The following is a 23,391-nucleotide window of genomic DNA, read 5'->3' on the forward strand; positions in this document are numbered from 1 at the left end:
AGGGAAGAGGCAAACATTTTCAGGGAATCTGGCTGGAAACCGTCCACAAAGGGATGAAGGACTAATTATCCTGCTATCTTTTGCACTGAGGATGTCAGAAAAAAGACATATTTGCCCCTCTACTCAGCGCTGATGAGGCCACACCTCGAGTACTGTGTCCAGTTCTGGGCCCCTCAGTTCAGGAAGGAGATTGAGGTCCTGGAGCAGGTCCAAAGGAGGGCAACCAGGCTGGTGAAGGGACTCGAGCACAAGTCCTGTGAGGAAAGGCTGAGGGAGCTGGGGGTGTTCAGCCTGGAGAAGAGGAGGCTCAGGGGAGACCTCATCACTCTCTACAACTCCCTGAAAGGAGGTTGGAGCCAGGTGGGGGTTGGGCTCTTTTGCCAAAAGACTTTCAACAAGACAAGAGGGCATGGTCTTAAGTTGTGCCAGGAGAGGTTTAGGTTGGACATTAGAAAGAATTTCTTTACGGAGAGAGTGATCAAGCATTGGAATGGGCTGCCCAGGGAAGTAGTGGATTCTCCATCCCTGGAGATACTTAAAAAGAGACTGGATGTGGCACTCAGTGCCATGGTCTAGCAACCGCAACAGTGGTTCAAGGGTTGGACTCGATGATCTCTGAAGTCCCTTCCAACCCAGCCAATTCTATGATGATTCCTGCAAGGCAAAGAGGAATGCTGTGTCAGGGGCATCACAGCAACAACTCAGCTAATCTTACTAGAAGCTCTCTTTCTGAGGCATCCTTGGCAGACTTAAAATTGTTCTCCCCAGAATAAACCTGAAGGAGAGTTGCAGCCAAATTACCCCCTCTTGGAGGAAATTCTTAGCACAGCTGTCCTTCCAGTCTCCACACCCCCATACACGTGCTGAGAAAAGCCTGCCTCATAAAGGGAATCCTATAAATATTTACATTGCACTTCTATATTTAGGCATATCACTTCTACAGCAGCGACAAGGCTGTGTTAAAATCATTTTATTTAAAAATGTGCCAGGGAAAGGAAATAGCAGTAAATAAAAACCCACAAAGACGGCAGGCTACAACATTACTTGAAATTACATTTACAATACTGAAACATGGCAATGTGAAATCAGAAGTTGTGAGAGATGGCTGTTGAAACTGTAATTTATTAAACAGAAAAATGACTGTGTTACAACGCTCCAAACTGAGGGCTTGAGCCAGCTTCTCCTTTCACTGACACTGGGCACAAACCCAGCTTAATCCCACAGATCTTAGTGGTGTAAACTAGAAGCAAATTTTGCCTTTAGAAGGAGAGATACGAAACTTCATTTCAGCAGATAAAAAGAGGTTGGCTGGAGACCTCTGAAAGTGGGAGTAAGCAGTTTGTTTTAGTGGCCTCAGGAAAAACTCACTTGAATACTTTTGGGTAACGAAAAGCTTTGAAAACCTGAATGTTTAGATGCCTTCTGAGAACTCTTGAGAGACATGCAAGTGTCAACGTGCTGCTATTTGTCAGCTCTTTTAACAACGGAGGCGGGGGGAAGGAAATCAAAGGCTATCTACATGTTAAAACTGCCGGGTAATGTTTGTCACATGAGGTCTTCTTCATCACAAAGCTACTTACGTGTGAGCTGAACCTGACCTGCCCAGCACTTGGAAGTCAGCACACTTATTAACGGTGAAGATCACCGTGTGCCAGAGTTTGCAGGCTTGCAAATATCTGTTTTAACAGCAGTGGAGTTGCAACACTGAGAAGGCAGTATTTTGTGAACTGTAGGATTATTTTTTTTTTCTTTCTTGATAACGTATAAGGCGTTTGCAAACAATATGCAGAGAAAAAGAACCTTTTTTATGTCTTTTCCTCTGCCAAGACCAACCCTCGCGAGCACCCCAGCCATCCCATGAGGGCATCCCTCACTGACGCCCATCTCCCCTTACCCCGTGAGGTTTTTTCCCCACTGCTGGACCAGCGGGACGACCCGGAGCTGACTGGACCTGAGAGCGACCCAGTTGGGCCAGAACAACGCCGAACTTCACCCCGACCCCCGGGAAAGTCCCACCTGCTCCTCAGGGCCAGCGCTACCACCGCTCAAACCCACCCACCCATCCACCCGTCCATCGGTCCGTCCGTCCATCCATCCATCCATCCATTCATCCATCCAACCATCCAACCACCCATCCCCTCATGGCTGGAGCCCACGCCACTGCCCCTCCCCGCCGCCCGGCCCCCCGCCTGCCCATCACCTGCCACCCGCCCGCCCTTCCGCGCCATTTGGTCCTTTTAATTACTTTTTTTTTTTTCTTTTCTTTTTTCTTTTTTTTTTTCTTTTTTTTTTTTTGTCTCTGCCGGGAAGGTGAGCACAGCCACCCCGCTTTCCGCCTCTCACACCCCCGCAGAGCCGCCCACCCGCGCAGGCGTCCGTGAGGGGCCGGGGACAACGCGGAGGAGCAGGAGGAGAAGAAGGAGGAGCCGTAGTGCGCAGCCGTGGTGGAGCCCGGCCCGGCCCGTTTGGCTCCCGCGTACCGCTTGGGCGGGAGGAGGCGGGCAGAGAGCGCCGAGTGGCGGAGCCGCTCCCCTTGGCGGCCGCCGGGGGCTGAGGCAGCGCGGCGGGGCCCTGCGGAGCTGCCCTGCGCGCCCAGCCCCCGCCCAGCCGGGTATTGTTCCCAGCCCGTCTCCTCCGAGGAAGTTTTGCCCTCGTCCCGGCTCCGCTCCCCGCCGGGGCGGGGCGGGGGGGAGCCGGGGCCCCTTTGTCGCCACCTCCCCGGCGTGCGGCGGCGGCAGCCGGCGGAGGAGGGGGGGCAAAGGGGGGGGACCGGAGGGGGGGGGGGGGGGGCGAGGCTCAACATGATGGCGGCCGAGGCCGGGGGTGAGGAGAGCGGCTCGGTTACCTCAGCAGGGACGGCGGGAGCCGCCGGCGCCGCCGCCGCCAGCGTGGAGCCGGGGCACTACCCCGCCGTGTGCCGGGGTAAAGGAACGGGTCCGCAAGGCCCCTTCCCCACTGGCTCCGGCGGCGGTAGCAGCCCGGGCGCCGGCCCCTCGGGTGGCCCGGCTTTGTCCTCGGTGCTGGAGCTTCTGGAGCTGGGAGCGGGGCCTCCCTCTCCGGCGGCCGGCACCGCCGCTACGGCGGCCGGCTCAGGGCAGGGTTCGGAGGGGATTCGGGCGAACGATCCCGGCACCAGCGCTTCAGCCTTCCCCCCGCTACCGCCGCCTCCTTTAGCCGGGGGTCTGGGGACCGTAGATGAAGGCGACTCGCTGGACGGGCCGGAGTACGAAGAGGAGGAGGTGGCCATCCCGCTCAACGCTCCCCCCACCAACCAGTGAGTAGCCGCCGCCCCGCCGGGGCCCGCCACGCCCGACCGCCCCTCAGCACCTCAGCACCGGCCTGCCTGGAGCGGGGGGCCGGGGCTCCGGGCCTCCCACCTTGTCCCGGGAGAAGGCGTGTGTTAAACTCCCGGGGAAGTCCCACAGAACTTTGGCAACTGCACCCCCATCTTTTCTCCTCCCTCCTTTCCTCCCTCCCCTCTTTCTTTTCCTCCCCGGTTCCCCTCCATCAGGAAGGCTGCTCCGTCGGGACAGTGACCGGGAACGGCGGTCCCGCTACGGGCAGACCCTGCCCGTGCCCCCCGCAGCCCGGCCTGGTGGTGCGGGAGGGTGAGGACTCCCCTTCGCTTGAAGGTGGAAGTCCGGTAATAAATGAGAGGGGGGGGAAAAAAAAAAAAAAGCGATCTGATCAAAACGACTTAGTGTTGAATTTGGTTTTTTTTTTTACTTTTTCCATTTTTTTTTTTTTTTTTTTTTTTTTTTTTTTTTTTTGCAAGTTTTCATAGGATAGTCCAGGCTGCCAGGAAGAGTGAGCTATTCCGGTTATGGTTTAACTACCTGTTGGGGAGACTTTTCCAGTCTCCCGGAGCGCCTCAGTCTTTCAGAAGAGCCAGAAACTTTTTTTTCCCTTTTTTTTTTTTTTTTTTTTTTTTTTTTTTTTTTTAAGTCTGAAAAGTAACAAAGTTGCTATCCGTGGCATAAAACAAAATGCACGCAGTGCTATCCTCCTGTATTGCGTTGCTTTCTACTAAAAAATCCCAAGTAATGCTTAGCTTTTCCATTTTTATACAGACAGCTAATGTAATGCCCACGTGTTTGGCCTTTTTTCTTAAATCCAGGCGGTCATGATTTAAAAATAGTTAAAATACTGTATTTTAAAGCCTTATCATGCAGACTGTTTTTATAAATAATATCTAACTGCTTTGCCCTTCAACTAATTTACAAGAGGAGGTTTTAGTTACATTTGGAGAGGAGGCAGTTGAAAAAAAAATGAACTGTAAACCCACAGTTAAGATTTCATTACACTTCTCAATCCATTAGGTTAATCGAGATTCCTGAAGTGCTGGTAATAGAATACTGTGCTAGAGACAGCCCCGTTCTGTGTTTCTTTTGTGTGAAATATAAGATCAGATAATGGTATATGGAGTTTGTGTAATTTAGTGTGAGCAGCCTGAACACAACCTTTGGGTTTAACTGTAGAAAGTCTGCTGGTTTATGTAAAGCACTTGAGAGGCCTGTCTTGGGAAGAAAACAGCCTTTGAGCCAGGTACCTGGCAATGGAATTGCTTCAAAGGCTTTAATTGCTTTCGTGGGTATCTAGAAATGCATTGTTCTTGAAGTTTCAGTGAGTATAGTCAGTTTATTGTTTAGAGGTAACAGGGTGGCAAAACTGTTAGAATTTCAGTTCTTTTTTACCCTGTCAGTTCTCTTGTAGCTGCGTTATCAGGTGCTTGACTTTTACACTGATGTAGGTACTTGTAAGGTTTGAGTAGTCATTGTAGTTACAAGGAGGAACTAACCCAATTGAAGAAGTCCCAGCTCATTCCAGGATGTCTGGACTACATGACTCTTAAAAGTCCTTTTCGAGCTAAACTATTCTGTGAAAACATAACATGGTAATGTTTCTTTTAAATTAATCTCTCTTATGTTGACTGGCTTTCCAGTAATTCTTCATTCTGCTAATTTCTGGACCTCTTGTGGAAGCCTGCAGACATTTAGGCCTTGTTTTGTAAAGACACTGTTAGAATTAGTCTCAAACTTGTAGAGCTAGAAAGAGCTGGAAATAGGATTAGGCAGACAGGACAGAGGTTAAGGAGGGAAGTAGAAGCCCATGAATGCAAAGTTACTTCTTCACTGTTGTTTGCCAAGCTGGTGAGACACAGAATTCTGCTCTTCTGGTTTTCTTTCTGAAAGATCAGACTGCTTCTTCTGTTAGGCCTGGCTAAGTTTCCTCAGAGAACTGTTGAAAAAGCCAAAAAGCAAACTTTTGAAAAAAATACTTCTAGGAAGTAAGATAAGTACTTACGAATAATCTCCTGTTTGCTTTCACATAATTCTTACATCTACAGTTCTGAGTGCTTTTAGCAGTCACAGCGTGCAAGCATGGTGGTTAAGTTTCATGGAAGAGGATGTTAGGTTTCTGACATAGGAGCTTGTGCTAGAGGAAGATTGCAGGGGCCCTGATTTTGTGTTGATTGACAAGGCTGCTTACCTTATTCAGACATGAATAATTTTTTTTGTAGGACCAGCTCATAGCTGTAGTTAAATGTGCTTCTGTTGAAAATTCCTCTCTGCAAAAAGATCCAAGAAATAAAATCCATTTTAAAAATGATTCAGAAATTCAGACCTGCATATACTTATACTTCTTTTCTTTTTCTTATATCTTTGGTGTCTTTGGTCTTAGGTCTGTGTCTTTTCCACAGAAAAAAAAAATAAATTGTTGATTAAACTAACTACAAGCCCTTTCCCCTTTCTTTTATCTTATACCTATTTTATACAGCATCATTTTTTACTATTCACAGCTAAGTCGTTTAAACTGGCCATATGTCAATAGTAAATTCTGTCCTTGCAGTCCTGCTGTTCTACTTTGGAAGTGCCCTTTCTTTGTAGTCTTACCATCTGTTTTTATGAAGTTGAACCCTTAATTTGTTACAAAAGACAAAGATCAGTATTATCTATCGTCTGCTAGAAGAAAAGGTAAATAAAGTCTCTAAAAACAGTAATTGATCTTGTAATTTAAATGCGGATTAAATTTCTGCAGTTGAATATGATTACAAAACTGCTGTTCCATTTGTTTAAATATGACTGCCAGCTCCACCCTTTCCCACTTCCTCCCAATTCATTCAGTTTTTATGGGAGGGTTACATGCAGGGTTGGTCTGATGGATAATTCTACAATATTGTCAGATGTTTTTGTTTCTTTATCCTAGTTGGTTACAATATATTACATGCGCACCAGAAAACTGAGTGCTCTTCACTCCTGGCCTGGCACTACCTGATACAAAGTCACTGTTCTCCTGTGTAAGAATAAAAAAGTGTTAAAGTCTTTCATAATAGCAACAGCTCATGAGGTGTCTTTGGGTTCCCACGGACATGCATCATCTTTCAGGATTTACTGAGTGGTTGGTTAATGACTCCAAACAAAAACATCTGGTAAAAGTTGCTGCTGGTGTTTCCAAGTTCATACTCCATACAGATTAGACTCGTAAGTATGAGATGAAATTACATGAAGTTTCCTATATAAACATTCATCATCTCCTAACTTGTTTTGCAAATGAAAAGGGAGAAAAAGAAAAAAAAAAAAAAAAAAAAAAAAAAAAAAAAAAAAAAAGAAAAAAAAGAAACCAAAACGGACACAAACAACCAAAATGTGAATGAGTTCCTGGTTTGCAAGTGTTAGGCTGTACAGTTGTTACAGACAAAAAACATTTTTCTAATCATAAGTAGAATTTTAAATACCAGATATTTGGCAGTCTGACTTTCACAGTAACCTGGAGGGATGGGAAGTGGAGCAGATGCAAGTTTTCTGCACTTCCCATCAGGATGCTGTAAATATAGCTTGCTCAGGGTAATCAGGATGTGTTCGTCTTCACTAGCAAGCATCTAATACACTTAATTTCCTCTTCTCTTTTCCACATACTTAAAAAAAAGGGGAACGTGCTTCTTTTTGGAGTGTTTTCTTTAATTTTTTCTAGCAGTACGTGGAGATTGTCAGCATTCAGCATTTTTTCTTTATTCACAATCTCAAAATTCCCATGTAGGGTTGATATTTATCTTCCTTGATCTTAAGTGAAACTGACTTAGGCTTGTCTGTTCAGTGTGTGCATGGTTTTTAATTTTTCTGGAGCACAGCAGTAGCATGTTTATATTGCAGCTTAATGGTAGGTGGGAGGCACTGGATGCTGTGAATGTGTTTGCTTTGGCCATATTTTTTGTGCCTTCTACCCCAGTTCTAAGCCTTGCTGACAGAGTTTGAAACAGTGTAAAGAAAAACTTTCAGATTTAATGAATGAATGGAACTTTACTTGGTTGTATGTGGAATAGCTCTATTATTCATGCATTTGATTAAAAATCTCAGTTGACAAAATGTTTTTACATCTTAGCGTTGCAATAAGGTGGCAGAAGGTCCAGTATATTCCAGCAAAACCTACATTTTCGGTGGTTTTTGAGCAGTGGTTATCAGTTTGAAATGGAACTTAGTTGAAATTGATAGCTATCAATCATACCAAATAAAGCAGGCTGGTTAAAATGAATCTTAACCAAAGCAGATATGTTCTTACAGTCATTGTTGGTGCTTCTTGAGGCAACATAAGAATGAGAAAAAGAGTTGCAGAGAAAGATGTGTAGAGAAGTATTAAATAAGCAGAGACTGCATGAAAGTATTTTTCTGCCTGACTATACTGTGAAATTCTGGCTTCTTGACTTAAATGTTGAAGGTGGCAAATCCAGAGTTCTGCAGGATTTGTTTATTTTGGTAACTCCTGAAAAGGAATTTTTTTTTTTTTTTTTTTGAATGATGGTTGGAAGGCCATTTCTGTACTAATGATTGAATCTGGAAACTAAGGGAATCTGGAAACTAATCATATCAATGTGTACAGTATAATTATGTGCAAACAGTCAATAGTGAAATTTGTCATAACTTGATTTCACTATATGAGGTTTCTTTTCTGCTTCGAAGTTAATGTGGTTACGTGTAAACTTCCTTATTTTAGATAGTTAATTTCATTATTAATTCCTCTTCTCTACTGAAAGGAAACACCTTATTTTTCTGAAGTTGATGGGTAGTGTATGGATTTGGCCATTTAAAAATAAAAATCGAGTTTTAGTTCTGGTTGCATGTATTGTGTTAGAAGTGTTGTCTTGAATGGGTGGCTAGAAGCAGCAGAGCAAAATCATACCTAGCCATACACAGGATGTGAAGCAGCAAGTAAACTTAAATATATTAGATGCATAAAGAAATGAAAGCTGCAGATGGAGATGATCAGAAGTAGAATAGAATTTGATGCTTGAAGAAGTTTGAGGATGATTTTTCAGGATTTCAGCCAGTATTTCTGGTTAGAATTGGATGATGTAATTTTGTTTAAACAGTGAATAACCTCTCTTGACCTTTATCTAGTTTCTATTTGGTGTAGTATATTGACTCCCAGAACTTCAGTGATCTAGGCACTTCAGCTACTGCCCTGACCCCTTGAGATGAGTAACACTGAGCTGTATTTCTGTAGAATCTTTTATTGTTCTATCATTTTGTGGCTGGTGAGTTAGGAGAAACACAATTTTTTCTGGTGGCAGCATGGTTCTGTTCTCTGGTTTAGGAGCCCATCTGTTGATCCAGCCATAAATTCTTAGGACTCCCATAGTGGTTTTTCCAGTTTCTCATGTCTCTTTCTTTCTCCATCAACAAAACAAACCAAAAAAACAAAACAACAACCCTGGTATTTGTCTCTCTGGTAGACATGTAGGAGGGAGAAGGCATCTTTTTTTTGTCTTTGTTGTGCAGAGAAGTGTTGCAGTAAAAAGATTCTGGGTTTCTGTCCCAGAATTTCTCTGAAATATGGCCAGTGCCACAAAAAGCTACCAATGCTTGACAAGTTTAATATATTTGTCGGGTTTATATACATTTATATAAAAGGAGTCTGATGGGTTTTTTTATTTTTGTGTGTAATGTCTGCTCTGTCACTCTGGAGCAGATGTTCTGACTCTAGTTTATCTTTGCATTATGTTTGTGCTGAAGGTGGTGAGAAGTCAGTGTGGATCTATGAGAGGAAAACTGTACTTAACCAACCTGTCAGCCTTCTACAACAAGGCTCTTGGCTCAGGAAGAATGGGAAAGAGTTGACCTCAACTTCAGTAACACTTTTGACACTGTCTCCCAAAGCTTTCTTCTAGACAAGCTGATGAAATGTGCAGGTTAGATGAATGGACATGAGGTGGATTGGAAACTGGCTGAACACCTGGGCCCAGAGGCTGGTGATCAGCACAAAGCTCATGTGGAGGCATATCCCTGGTGCTGTTCCTCAATGTTCCTCTTTAATATTTTAATCTGGATGTTGGGACAGAGTGTGCCCTTAGCCAGTTCACAGACAGTGTAAAACTGAGAGGAGTGGCTGTAACACCAGGCGTGTGTGCTGCTATCCAGGGTGACCTGAACAGAATGGAGAATCCAGCTTATGAACTTTAACAGAGGAAATGCAGGGCTCTGTCACTGAGGAGAAACCCCAAGCATTCTTGGGGGCTGCTGGAAAGCAGCTCTGCAGTGAAGGAGAGAGCCAGCAATGCATCATCATGGCAAGGAAGGCATCTTGGGTTGCATTGGGAGAAGCATTGCCAGCAGGTTGAGAGAGATGATCCTTCCCCTCTGATCTGTGCTGGTGAGACACATCTGGTGTGCTATTTCCAGTGCTGGTCTCTCTGTTAAAAGAGAGACATGAACTTACTGAAGTGGACCCAGTATAAAACCACCAAGATAGTGAAGGGACTGGACCATCTGTCAGATGTGGAAAGACTGAGAGCTGAGACTGTTTATTTCGGAAAAGAGGAGGCTTGGGGGTGGGTGTTATCCATGCATATAAATGTCTGGTTTGAGAGAATGCAGGTGAAGGAGCCAGGCTATCCTCATTGGTGGTCAGAGGCAGTGGAAACAGTTTTTTAAAACTTGGTATTCTATCTGATCACAAAAAAAACCAAACACAAAACCCCCCACCCTTTTATTGTGAGGGTAACAAACAGTGGCAGAGGTTGACTGGAGAGTTTCTGTTGTTAAGCATGTTCATTACCAGACTGAACATGACCCTGACCAACCTGCTGTAGCTGACCCTGCTTGAGTGGGGTGGGAATGAGGGGGGAGTTGGAATACTCAGCAGGCACTTCCAAATTAAATCATTCTAGTTTAGGATCAGTGTTACAGGGCCTCTTATACTGAAATTGTTACTTGAAGTAGACATGAATTCTGTCCTGCTAGTAGGAAGGATTTTAATGTCCAAGAAATCCTTAGGTGGATGAATACAATATTGCATTACTTTCTGTGTAGGCAGTTCTCATAATTTATGCTTCAATCTTTTGGCTTTTAAAAAGTCTTCCTGAGGGTGCTAACAGTTCTCTTTAAATGCTTAATAAATCTCCTTAGAATATATACCTTTTCCTTCTAAGCTATGTTTTTATATGTGTACCAATTAGTGTATACAAACCAGTGTTGCTAAATTACCTTGGAAGCTCTGGTCATCTTCCAGGAATGGAGTATTGTGGTCACCAGGACACTTGGTGTACCCAGTCAGTTTTCCATAAGTTAGCTGTCTGAGTCTTTTGATGATCAGGCCCTAAAGAAGTAATTTACTTCTTAAAATTCCAGCATTTTCAGCTACTTAATCAAAATATTTTTTTCCTTAGGGTTTCCTTTTTTGTTCATTCTCAAGTGCTAATTGGAATTTATAAGTATACTGTTTTATCAGGGTTGGAATCATAGAACCATAAAGCAGCCCAGGTTGGGGGAGACCTTGAAAGATCATCTATCTAGGGAATTCTTTTGTGGGAAAGAGATCATAAGTGATATTATCTAGCACATTGTTCAGTCTCATCTTGAAAACCTACAGTGATGGTGGCTCTACCACATCCCTGTGTACATAGTTCCAAGAAATGATTTTTCTCTCTGTAAAAGCAGTTTGAGTACTGGGATGCTGTGCTGAGACCCCCTTCTTTTCACCAGGGATAAGAGACATAACTCCTCAGCCTTTCCTCATAGGGCAGGTTCCCCAGCCCTTTCACCATCTTATGGCCCTTTTTTGCATCCTCTCCAGTCTGTCCTCATTTTTTTTTGAAATGTGGGGACCAGAACTGGAGTGTACTCCAGGTGCAGCATGACACGTGCTGGGTAGAGTGGGAAGATGCTGCCAAGCTGCTCCCCAGGCTAGACATGTGTGTAACTACAAGGGAATATTCTAAATTTTTTGTTGAGGATTAATGTGACTGGTTCAGCGAGGGTGGGTATGGGGTTTTCTTATTAATAGCTACTTACAGGTATCTGGACAAGGGTTTATTCTGTGGACTTTCCCTGCAGAGTACATAGGTTTCTTTTCTGGAGTAATTTCCAAAAATCATCTAAATTTAGTTAACACTGATAATCAGCTCAGGAATTACCTGGTAATTCTGTGTAGATTTGTATAAGAACATCAGTTTCTTTTTAATTTTTTTTTATTATGGTTAGCTGTGCCTTACTCATTGGGGTTTTTATAATTTTTTTATAGCTAATTTGCATCATCTTTTTCTACACATAAAATTTCAGAGTAACCATAAAGTGATAAATTTCTATTTATTTTTTTTCTGACATCTGTTGGTAGAACTACACTAGAGACATAAGATTCAAGCTTGGGTATTCAATCCAAAAGGTTAGGGAATTTCTTGCATTATCTTGTTCAAACGACACCTTTCCCCCAGATTTTTTCATGCATAGTTTTTTGTGCTTTCTAAGCCTCTGTGTAGAGATTTCCTTTTTTGTTCTTCCCACTTCCTGGAAATAAAAGGGGTGCTAAAGAAACATTTTTAATCTTGCAAAAGCAACATGTAACCAAGGCTCTGTAGCAATCATTCTATGCTCAAGCCTAGAAAAAGTTTTGGTTTGTTTTTTTGTTTGTTTGTTTTCTTACTCATACACACAGTTCTTACAAGTCATGCTGTTGGATTTGTTGTGTGTGGATTGTTCTCATTAGGTTATATTGCCTCACTGTTCCTAGTGCAAGTGGGAAGTATTGGACATCTTTTGATTCAGGCATGGTACCTGTATTTGATTTATAGTGTATAACTGTCAAGGATTTCTCATTATAGAAGCATGTATCCAGGGAAAAGGTGCAACTCCAGAGAAACATTCCAGCTTTCAAGAGAAGGTGACAGTGGAGCACAAAACAAAACCTGTGCTCAGATAGAGAGGAAGAAAGAGGAAGAAGGTGAAAGAGGAATATGGTACATTTAGTGAAGTTAATTGCAGACAACATGAGCAATATCATAGAGATTCTTTAATTATTGCCAGAGAGGTCTGCTTGTTTGTGTAGCTGCTTTAACACTGTTTCTCTTCAAGTTAATTACTCAGAATTCAAGCAGAAAAAGGCATAGTTTTGAGCTAAGCATGCAAGTATGGAGGAATGTAAAATACAGTTTCTTGCTAAAAACTAATGAGTTCCAGAATTCACTTCGAAAACTGATACTTCAGGAAGAAACTGCAAATTATATCAAGAGCTGTTTTTCAGCCAGTTTAGCAACATTTCATCTACTCATTGGTGGCTCTTGCAAAAATGAGTCTTCAGTAAATATACAGAAGATAGGATTGAAAGAAATCTTTTGTCTATGTTGATTATTATGCTGTTGTCACATCTTTCTATTAAATCTTAGAGCATTGTTTCTTACAGCAGTTGAAACATTTACAGACTTTTTTCTTTAGTGAAATTACTCAAGTGTATTCATTTTTGACTGTTTACCTTGCTCTTTCATCTTTTTTTTTTTTTTTTTTTTTTTTTTTTTTTTTTTTTTTTTAAGATGTTCTGAGGTTTTTTTGGCTTACCTTTTGTTTTCTGGCCTAGAGCAGATAAAAACTCTGCTGAATGTGTTTTAACAGCTTCTTTTGTGTGTGTGTGTGTGTGTGTGTGTGTGTGTAGATCCCATGCTTAAGAGCACAGCTGGTCTACCAAGTTGTGCCTCTGGAAAGTTGTCTGGTCTTGAAGTGCAGCTCAGTTAAGTTTTCCACATGCTTTCCTAGTCCTGCCTTGGAATACTTTTTATTTCTAACATTAACTTTGCAAACTTTTAAATGATGACAATGAGACTGTAACCAGGCTCTGTAATGTGTGAAAGGTACCAAGGCAGTGACTGAATTGGCGGGCGGGGAGCTCTGACCATGACTCCTAGAAATTCTGCATTCTTCTTACAAGTTTTGTTGAAGCAGCAAGGTGTGACTAAGGAGTGTTGAGTGAAGTGGCTGTGGCATTTGGTGACTGTTTTTCCTGTGCACCATAACTTTCTTCCAGACGGAAGTAGTGAGGTCGCCAGCTACTATCAGCATCTACTTTTGTGTGACGTTGCTGAAAAACACCTGTGTTCTCCCTCAGCACTTTCTTCTGCATTGCTTCCTTCCTAATCTCCTGGGCTCCTAAGTGAAAATTGCTGTGTACCAAAGCTTCGTCATATTTGCTTTTCCCACATGTGAAATGGAAATACGTAAATAAAAGGATTTGGTTGAACAATGTGACATACTTCCACACTCAAGAGCATCTGTCTCCTAGATGACAAACTCACCATCTGCTGCATTTCTGTGAACAGCCCGTGCCTTGCATGGATCTTGTGTGTGTCCATGTTGGGAGCCAAAATTCCTGTTACTTTACCATGAGCTTCTTACAGGGATGCAGTGCAGTTTCACTCCTAATTGCAGCAGAAAGTGCTGGCTGAGTCTAGTGAGGCTGGTAGCTGAGTGGCTGGTGCTCAGCACCTTTTGTGAAGCTGGAGGAGATTAAGGAAGAAATCTTATGTTGTTTGTGTGTATATATAATCCGTGATGTTGTGTTTATATTCTGTCTGTTCGCCCTCACTAAGACTGTGACACACAGTGCTGGAGTTATGAACATGCTGCTTTTGATTTAGACTGGTAGATGGGAGTATTTCCTTGCACAGCTTCTGACTGGTTTGTGGAACGTGGAAGCCTAGTATTGGTAATCACCTAGAAGGAAAATAAGAGTTGCAATTTAGGTAGCAAGTTTACAAGTTTATTGCAGCAGTTAAAGGGTGGCCATGTAAACAACCAGATAAATTGAGATCTGCAGTTGGTGACACATTATATAGTTGAATCACTCTGTGACATTCTGTTGCAAGGCTACTTTATTTTCTCTCTGAATGCATCTGACAGTAGCTATTGTATTGTCAGGGCACAAGCTGTGATTCAGAATTTCATTTGGTTATGTTGGCTCAAACCACTGTGAAAACAGCGGATTGTCATAATCTAAAAATTTGCAAAGTTAATGTTAAAAATGAAAGAGTTTTCCTAGATAGGACTAGGCAAGCAAGCATAGGTGGTTGACTAGGAATGACAAGGATCTTTTCTTTGGCCATGGTGGAGGATATACATGTAAGTGTAGTGAGGTATGGCTTTGAGTGCACTCATTTGGTCACAGCCACAGGGGAGGCTTTGTTTACAAACAGCTACACAGGTTGTTTGTTTTTTTTATTTGATACCCTGCTATCCAAACCTTAAATTCCTTCCATGAAACTCGTAGTACACTGTAGGTAGGACTTCCTCCTACATCTGTGTAGAAGCTGTGTTTGAGGTAAATCAAGGGATCTGGTTAATCAGTGCCTCTGCCTCTGAACACATTAAGCTTGAAGCTGTTAAAAATGCTGAAGCTGCTGGTCTGTCCTGACCTATCAAACTCAAAATGGTACAAAGCTTCCAGAGGGGGAAAGGTAAAATCTTGTGATGTATTTCTGCAGAAACAGTCTGCCCAGGCTTTATTGAAGAACCTGATTGAGGGTTAAAGCTGGAGGATCTGGCATTTGTTATAATTTTATGAATTTTGTGATGGATTGGTCCTATCTTTCAGTGTTCTGCACTCCTTGTTTTCTAATTAAATTAAAATGAGTAGGGCAGGTTCTGTATTTTAGTAATTTATATTGTACCTTCTCTGGATAATATTGAGTACGGGATAGATATTTCTTTAGAATTGATGTTCACTATTTACTATTCACTATTTACTAATAAACTGCTTGAAGATAATGATGTAAAGTTGCAGAGTACATCTTCATATATTGAAAAAAGGTGATAGCTGGATGAAAGTAAGACATGCACTTCTAAAAATTAACTTTTTTCTATGTCCTTACGCTTTGTATTGCTTGGATAAAGTGGCTCTGCCAATGAGGAAGCTCTGCAATCTGGAAATATGCAGTTATTCCCCCATGAGCATTTTGCATACTCTAATGGTTCATTCTATGATTCTAATAGTATTGTAAAAGCTTGTACCTCAGTGTCTATCTTGTTTTTTAAAAGATGTGTGCTGTCTACCCAAGCACCCTGGGGATACCACTGGAGCTGTTTTCTGCTATCATTTCTCAATATTGACTGCCATGCTGCCATTTGTATGTTCATAGCAGCTGGTAGTTAAACTCAGCGTTTCTTATTTCTTTAGGTAGTGGTAAAGAACAATTTGTGCATTATGCTAATGCATAGCGAGCTGTAAAAGACAGTTTATTTTTTATCAGCTGTTGATATTTCAAATATGTGCTCAGTGACACTGATTGTAATTGCACTCAGAAGTTAACTAGGAATTTTTATTTCTGAAATGGATGAGCAAATAATTTTTAGCCCTGCTCTACTCTGCCTGCTCTTTTGTTATTCTGGATACAAAACTGCTGAATAGGAAATAATATTAGTGGCCCATTAAGTGTCAGAGGAAGTGGTCTCCAACATGTGGGATACATCAGTGTGTGAGTATGCGTGTATATATATATATATTTATTTTTTTTACCACCAAGGAGAGTGTCCTCTTTGTTCAAAGCTTCTGGACTTAAAACCAGAGCTCTGAAGTTTGTGCTGTCATTTTAAGAAATCCCAGACCCTTACTGAAAAGTTGGGATTTTTTGCATTTAGTCCCACTTTTTTGATTTCAGAGTGTGGTTTTCAGTAGCAGTTTGCAATTATCAGCACTTTTACTGAAGTATGCCTTCACGTTTGGTGTTGTAATGCAATTTGTCTCTCATCAGAGTTAAAATTATTTTTCTCAAATATGTGATAAACAGGAGCAATCCAAAGCTTAGTGAACCTACTGTTAGTTTATAAGAATTTCTTGATCAGGAAAGTTTCTTGGGTCTCTGGAGAGTTTCTGCCTTGTTTAATGTCTCTCTGGTGGTTGTGACATGCTGGGAACAGAGAAACACAGCCCAAAAGAAACCCAGGGTTCAGCTGTGCTTGCACACTGACAAGCAGAATATTTCACCCCAGGTACTTCTGAATGGACTGCTTTGGTCGTATTTAATTTCCTTAAGTATCTTTCTGGCAGGGGTAGTGTGATCCACTTTTTTGCTGAACATCTTTAAATGACAGGTTTCTGTCTGTGAGGCTATTTTCCTCTGGAAAATTAGACAGGAATTTGCTGGTGATGGTAATTCTGTAGCAGCCTCAAGTGTTGTGTGTTATACAGACAGAACAGCACATTTTATGGTTTATCTTGTTTGATCAGTGTGAGGAAAGAGAAGCAAAGCAGAGCACAGCTTTGCCAGGGTGAACACTATTTGCTTGTGCTGCTCTTGCTGGTATACAGCATGTTTATTTATCTGTTCAGTCTATCTGATTTTCTTATAAAAGCTCTCAAAACTCTTGCATTCATTTCATAGGGACCAGTGCTTCTGGTCAGATTTTATCAAAAGAGCAGCTATTTATTCCTCCTGGAACTGTGATTTCTTCAATTTTTTTGTGGTCTGTCTTATATTAGTTCAAAAGGTCATTTATCTGTCTCCTCCAAAATACAGTTTTATGACTCCTGCAGGACATATGTGAACTAAAAGGGGATTGGTCTGCAGTGCTAAATGATTTAAATTGTCTAAAACGGTGGGTGCATGAAAGATGGTGCCTTCTTGAGCATAGAAATTAAAACTGGATTAAGGATAGTTAGTTGATGGATGCAGAGCTGATAAATTATTACAGTATGGAGCAGTGGAACATGCAGTGGCTTTGTGAAGGTGATTAGCCAGTGTCTGGCTTGAATGGTGGTCACAATCACTGCTGTGTTTTGTTTTGGGTTTATTTCAAACTTGATAATTTGCAGTAGACCGAGTGCTGTGGAAAAAAAAAAAAAAAAGCTGTTCAGAATGGTAACAGTTTAACCTTTAATTTAAACTAGGGTGTCCCTTTGTCATACTTTACAGTCTGGTTTCCAATGCTTCTGGATTCTTTGGAAGAAGCAGGTTGTCTGAAAAGCTGTGCTGGTTAAAAATATTGTCGGTAGTAAGTAAAATGAGAGGCTGAACATCTACAAATACGACAGCTTTGAAAGAAAGGTTTGGAGTTACTAAAGTTTTGACTGAAAACTTGTTAGATTAATCGGCCTATTCTGTGAGAATGAACAAAAACTAAAGGTTCTAAGGACACCCATTGTTACTCTTCTTTTCAGGTGGTATCATGGAAAGCTTGACAGAACAATTGCAGAAGAACGTCTTCGACAAGCAGGAAAACCTGGAAGTTACCTGATTCGAGAGAGTGATCGGAGACCAGGTTCATTTGTGCTCTCATTCTTCAGTAAAATGAATGTCAATCATTTTAGGTGAGAATTAAATATTTTATTTCAAAATACTGTAATCCATTTTGCTTTGGTTTAGAACACAATAGAATGCACAGAGAAAGCAATCATTGTATTGCAACTGAATATTTTTGAAAACTCTTGCATGGGACAGCTATTTAGTTCTGCTTAATTGTTTTAGCATGTGCTGCTTTAAAATTATTTTACATTCTGAAGAAACTGTGAGGACACCAGTGGACAGACAAGCCTGTCTCAAGTGTTTGTGAACAGACAAATCTTTTAGCCAAGATGATTGTTTTGAGTCTGTTACACAGTAGCTATTGCAGCTCACAGGGCATACTTACAGTCTTAGCACATTTGATTGCTTCCTTAATTTTGAGTGAAAATCCTCCAAAAGCAGAAAAAAACCCACCAAACAAATCCAAAACAACCCCACGACGAAACAGAGAGACAAATAGGTTATATATTTAATAATATGAAGGTTTTCTGGAAACACCTTTTGGTATGTGTTAGAGTCCACAGTTGTAACTAGGATTATTTTACCATTGTCAAACTGTGAACATAGGTAAATTCATTTATTCTTTAGTTTAAATGAGATGCATTCAGAGAAGAGCCTGAAGGTTAATCAGCGAGTATAGTGTCACAATGTAACGTTCATCTTTACAAAATATGAAAGCAAATGTTTCTTCAGCAGTTAAAAAAAAAAACCTTTGCCAGTTGTGTTGATAGCAACAAACAGATTCAAAGCAAATTCTTCAACTTCTTGTAATGGGAAGTATCCAGAACACCAACGTATGAGCCACATTCATCCATAAAAAATACTCCTTATATATGGTTTCCTGAAAGTGTTTTTTCCCCATGAAACTTGTCTTAGATTTCTGTTCAACAGAAATTCCATAATTTTAGATGAAGGTTTCTTAAACTCCTTTAAAAAGCTGCATAGAGACAAAAATGCTTGTGCAGCATATGATTTGATTTATAGCATGTGAATATGTCAGGACTAAACCTTTTTTTTCACTGAAGTGTTTATCTCTTTGTGGTGAGTCAAAGTGATACAAAATCTTCTGAAAGAAAATGTATTCTAATGTATTATATAAATGTATATATGTATATAAATGTATAAATTTATTATAATCTTCTGTGGTTGCAGAAGTCTTCCTATATTTGCTGAGCCAGTGTTCTGAACAAAGGCTTCATTTTAACTTGATGAAGTAATAATCTAGAAAACTTAACTTTCGTTTAGACTCTTATCTCTCTTGAATAATTTTTTACCAAGTAATCTTAACAGAAAATATGCTAAAAGATCTACCCTTTGTCTTTAAAGTTTTATTCTTTTCTGACTCCCCTTGAAGCAGATCTCAGAATATTAATCTTTGTATGCATGTTACATCATTGTTTGGGAGAAATTATGTAGTTCAAAGAACTACCTGAGTAGAAGGAATTTTTGGACAGGAATATGTCAGAATACTGACCTGCTAAAGAAAATCAGTAAAAATGGAAGAAGCTAATACATAGCTTACTGATTTTGGATGAAAGATAAGTTTCTTGGCAATTGAATGTTGTCCCTTTTTTTCTTTTTTAAATTGTTCACAAGTTTTTAAGGGGTCAAACATGAAGTAGAAACACTAAACATGTTTACTCTTGGCACTGCAATTTATTTTTTAAATATCCTTAAGATAATTTATCTTTTCTCTGGACACTGAAGGGACAGTTAATGGGAGCTTTTAGATTTTTTTTTATTTTTAATTTTCTTTTCTTTTTTTAAACAGCAAAAAATTTGCTTAACTTGGTAATTTATTTCTCAGTTTCTTCCATTGTTGTAAGAATTCAAGTGACCTACTTGCTACTGAGGACTTGTGTCTGATCTTTGCATTGCTGGAGTAATTGAGCTTTGCTTGATGCCATTGATTCACATAATATGATCATTTCTTTAGACTAAATATTTGTAAAAAATATTAAGGCTGTTTCAGATTAAGTACTTTCTCCGCTTCTGCAAATGGCTTGAGGATTGTAACAGGGTTGTTTTAAGTCTGTTAATAGTTTTACATTAAAAAAATGTGACTGCTTTTAGGGTTTGTATTGACTGTCAGTGGGAACAGACATGGTATGTCCCATTTTTGGTACAGCAATGGATTAATGAATCTCTGATTCATTATTCATTAATGGTGATGATGAATTTCAGAAAAATTACAACCCTTAAAGAATAAAATTAAGAGTTTTGTAAGAATTTTTTGTTGTGTTAAAATAGTGAAATGGTTCTGTAAGCTTTTTTCCCTATTGGTTAGCAAATCTTTAAATTCTGTGTAAAGAGATAGTATGATTATTTCCAAGTAATTTCTTAAATATAACAGATATATTGCTAACTGTAAGAAAGTGACTAATTTTTGAAGATGCTTTACTGCACTGTATAATCAAGTGCAGTAGTTTGAAAAAATTTTTTAATATTTTAAGTTTAAAAAAGCCTGTCTTAAAGGCCTGTGTGCTGCATGATTGAAATAATGATGTTGTTTTGTCTGTTAGTGCATTTTTTCAGTTTTCTAGGACACTCACAGTTATGTTTTTTTCATCCTCAGTTTCATTTCTTTCTGGAAAATATAATGGCTTTTTTTTTGTGAGTCAGCAGTTTCTTTAGAGCCTTAATATACTGATATCTCATGCACTATATGTTGGCAATTTTTGATGAAATACTCATTAGCTAACATTTCTTTATATGTTTATATGCAGCTTGAATGCTGCACTTTGCTGAATGTAGACAGTACCTTGGAAGTTGAATATTATCCTAATTTTCTTTTTCTTAAAAAAAAAAAAAAGGTAAAAAAATTGTTATTATGTCAATCTTCTTTCTTTTGATTAACAGGATTATTGCCATGTGTGGAGACTATTACATTGGAGGGCGTCGTTTTGCTTCTCTCTCAGACCTAATTGGTTATTACAGTCACGTGTCCTGTTTGCTGAAAGGGGAAAAGCTCTTATTTCCAGTAGCACCTCCAGAGGTAAGTAGTAAAACTTTTATAGGTGAAATTTTTAGGTGTCATTTGCTTAAATGTTGGTAAGTTTATCTGTCATTCGCAGCTGCAAAAAGGTATTGTAGAAAGTTTCCTGTAGTTCTGCATAGCCTTAGAGTATGTTGAAGTATAACAAGTATAAAAATGCATTCTTACTGGTTACAAGGTAATGATTAAAACAATAAATTACTATTTGCTGAAAATATGTAATGAGAATTTCAGGGTATTTGATTTATCCAACAGCTGCTTCAAAACACATGCATCCTGGAAATAACCAAGGTTTCTGAAAATGTGGCTTCCTTGACATATCCATCCTAAAACCAATATAAGTAATTAAAATGAATAGTTAAAATGAAGCCAAACACTGCATGATGCCCTTCCACATCACCCCAAAAAACCCCAAACCCAAGAACAACAAAAAACCAAACCACAAGTGTTCAACTTCAAGGAAACTTCCATTTTTTAGTGGAAGAAAATTGAAAAATAGACCTTTATGGAAATTTATTTTTAAGATGATAAAACAGTAACAACCCCATGGGGAGCTCCAGGCTGGGCATAGAGTGTCAGAAAGGGACCTGGGAGTCTAAATTGACAGGAAGCTGAACATGAGCCAGCAGTGTGCCCAGGTAGCCAAGAAGGCCAATGGCATCCTGGCCTGTATCCAGAACAGTGTGGCCAGCAGGTCCAAGGAAGTGATTCTGCCCCTGTACTCAGCCCTGGTGAGGCCACAGCTTGAGTCCTGTGTCCAGTTCTGGGCCCCTCAGCTCAGGAAGGAGATTGAGGTGCTGGAGCAGGTCCAGAGAAGAGCAAGGAGGCTGTGAAGGGATCCAGCACAAGTCCTGTGAGGAAGGGCTGAGGGAACTGGGGGTGTTCAGCCTGGAGAAGAGGAGGCTCAGGGGAGACCTCATCACTCTCTACAACTCCCTGAAAGGAGGTTGGAGCCAGGGGGGGGTTGGGCTCTTTTCCCAGGCAACTCTCAGCAAGACAAGAGGGCAGGGTCTCAAGTTGTGCCGGGATAGATTAGGTTGGACATTAGAAAGAATTTCTTTCCAGAGAGGGTGATCAGACATTGGAATGGGCTGCCCAGGGAGGTGGTGGATTCTCCATCCCTGGAGGTTTTTAAGAAGAGACTGGATGTGGCTCTGAATGCCATGGGCTGGGAACCACAGGGGGAGTGGATCAAGGGTTGGACTTGATGGTCTCAGAGCTCCATTACAACCTGCCTGATTCTGTGGTCTGTCATGCTTGAAGACAAAACAAAACAAGACTTCTTGTGGCTAACTGTATTGCTTACACTGTTCTGTCTCTCAATGGTGTTGAGCTTTAAAAAATTAAAACTGCCAAGGGTGTTATAAGGGACTGTTACCAATTCTTTTGCCTCAGAATAGCATAGTGCCGAGGAGAAGGATTCTACACTAGAAAGAGAGAGAAGTATTACCTTTGCTCTCTTCTCTTGAATTGTAGCCTGTGGAGGACAGAAGGAGAGTTCGAGCAATTCTACCTTACACCAAAGTGCCAGAAACTGATGAAATAAGGTATGTTTTAATAAGATAAATGCTCTCAAGAGTGTTGATAGATACTAATGATTTAAGTATGTGGTCATATGCAAATACTGTCCAGTTGCTTTTTAAACTTAACACAGCTAGGTTTGTATTGCTCTGTGTTTTGTTGGAAATAGCAGTAAGACTTTTGTTTCTCTGTGTATATTTGTCTATGAATCGTAAAGATTACATTAGATCTGCAGGAGTAAAATCAGTAATATTATAGCTAGAAGTACATTTTATAAATCTCTGCATATTTCTTCAAGAGTGTAAATTTGTATAAGAAAGAATTCTGTGCAGAAATGGCTCATGTGAGTGTGTGAAACAAATGAGCTAGTCTTTTTTTCCTATTAACAGCAGACATACAGTTCAATCCAAACTAGTTCTGACCACCAGTATGTGATCACTGACTACTCATAAGTGGAGGAACAGAGCCTTGAAACCTTTGACACAAGAAAAAAGCAATGTTAAAAAAGCTTTGCCCTTAATGTTCTAGTATTCATTTTCTTACCTGTGCTTAGAAACTTAGAAAAAATAGTTCTTTTCTCTTTAAAATGGAGCAAGAGTGATTTCCCTTTCCATGAGTCTGTATTTGAACAAATGATACTTTTCAAGTGTAATATTGCAGCATTTTAAGATCTTTAGAAATTACTCAATTGCTGGCGTATATCTCATTCTCATGTTTTTGTTTTTAATATTACTTACTTCCTTTCTAACACTGGTACCTCAGGTCTGTGCTTTTCACCTGTCTTGCAATTTCACAAGATACTGAGGTTAGGAAACAAAACCAACAGTCTCATATCTAATAGAAGAGGATGTGCTTGTTGCCTGGAACTGGCACTGCTTTCTTGAGATGTCAGAATTATGTTTTTTCAGATGAAAAAAAAGGAGGATTTGAAAGATATCTGTAGTGAGTTCTGATTTCTCTAATGAGAAAGTCTTAATTTGATTAATTTCTTAATTTGATTTAGCCTACCAATTGAACTGAGAATTGGCCTTTTTTTAGAATACTAGCCTAAGAAAATTTTAAAAAAAAAAGGTATCTGAGAGGTTTATATCCTCATTGGGATAAAAACTTATTCCAGTGCTCACAGTCCAGTTCTGACCTCTTTAAAGAATGATGTGAGGATATTTGTCTGTTTTTTCTAAGCAGATGAGGACAAGGTGGTAAGGCAGAGAAGAGATTCTCTGATTGTGTGTTTCAAGTAAGGCTTCCTATTATGTGTAAGAATAAAAAGATAAATTGAGTGCATTATTGCTCCTATGAACTTAAGAAAAAAAAAGCATTTTATTACCTTGCTATCATAAAA

General features: G+C 40.3%; 1 protein-coding gene across 1 annotated transcript in view; it reads left to right on the top strand.

Annotated features, from left to right (window-relative positions):
* The first annotated feature begins 2,786 nt into the window (after positions 1–2,786).
* The window catches only part of RASA1 (RAS p21 protein activator 1), a 60,570-nt gene continuing 39,965 nt past the window's right edge, over positions 2,787–23,391 (top strand). Inside the window, exons 1-4 of the mRNA XM_030467825.1 lie at positions 2,787–3,274; positions 17,410–17,559; positions 20,393–20,528; positions 22,005–22,075. Coding sequence (XP_030323685.1) covers positions 2,802–3,274; positions 17,410–17,559; positions 20,393–20,528; positions 22,005–22,075 — 830 coding nt within the window. The 5' untranslated portion in view covers positions 2,787–2,801. The remainder of the gene's footprint in view (positions 3,275–17,409; positions 17,560–20,392; positions 20,529–22,004; positions 22,076–23,391) is intronic.

Source organism: Calypte anna, chromosome Z (assembly GCF_003957555.1).
Source record: "Calypte anna isolate BGI_N300 chromosome Z, bCalAnn1_v1.p, whole genome shotgun sequence".
Classification (NCBI taxonomy): Eukaryota; Metazoa; Chordata; class Aves; order Apodiformes; family Trochilidae; genus Calypte; species Calypte anna.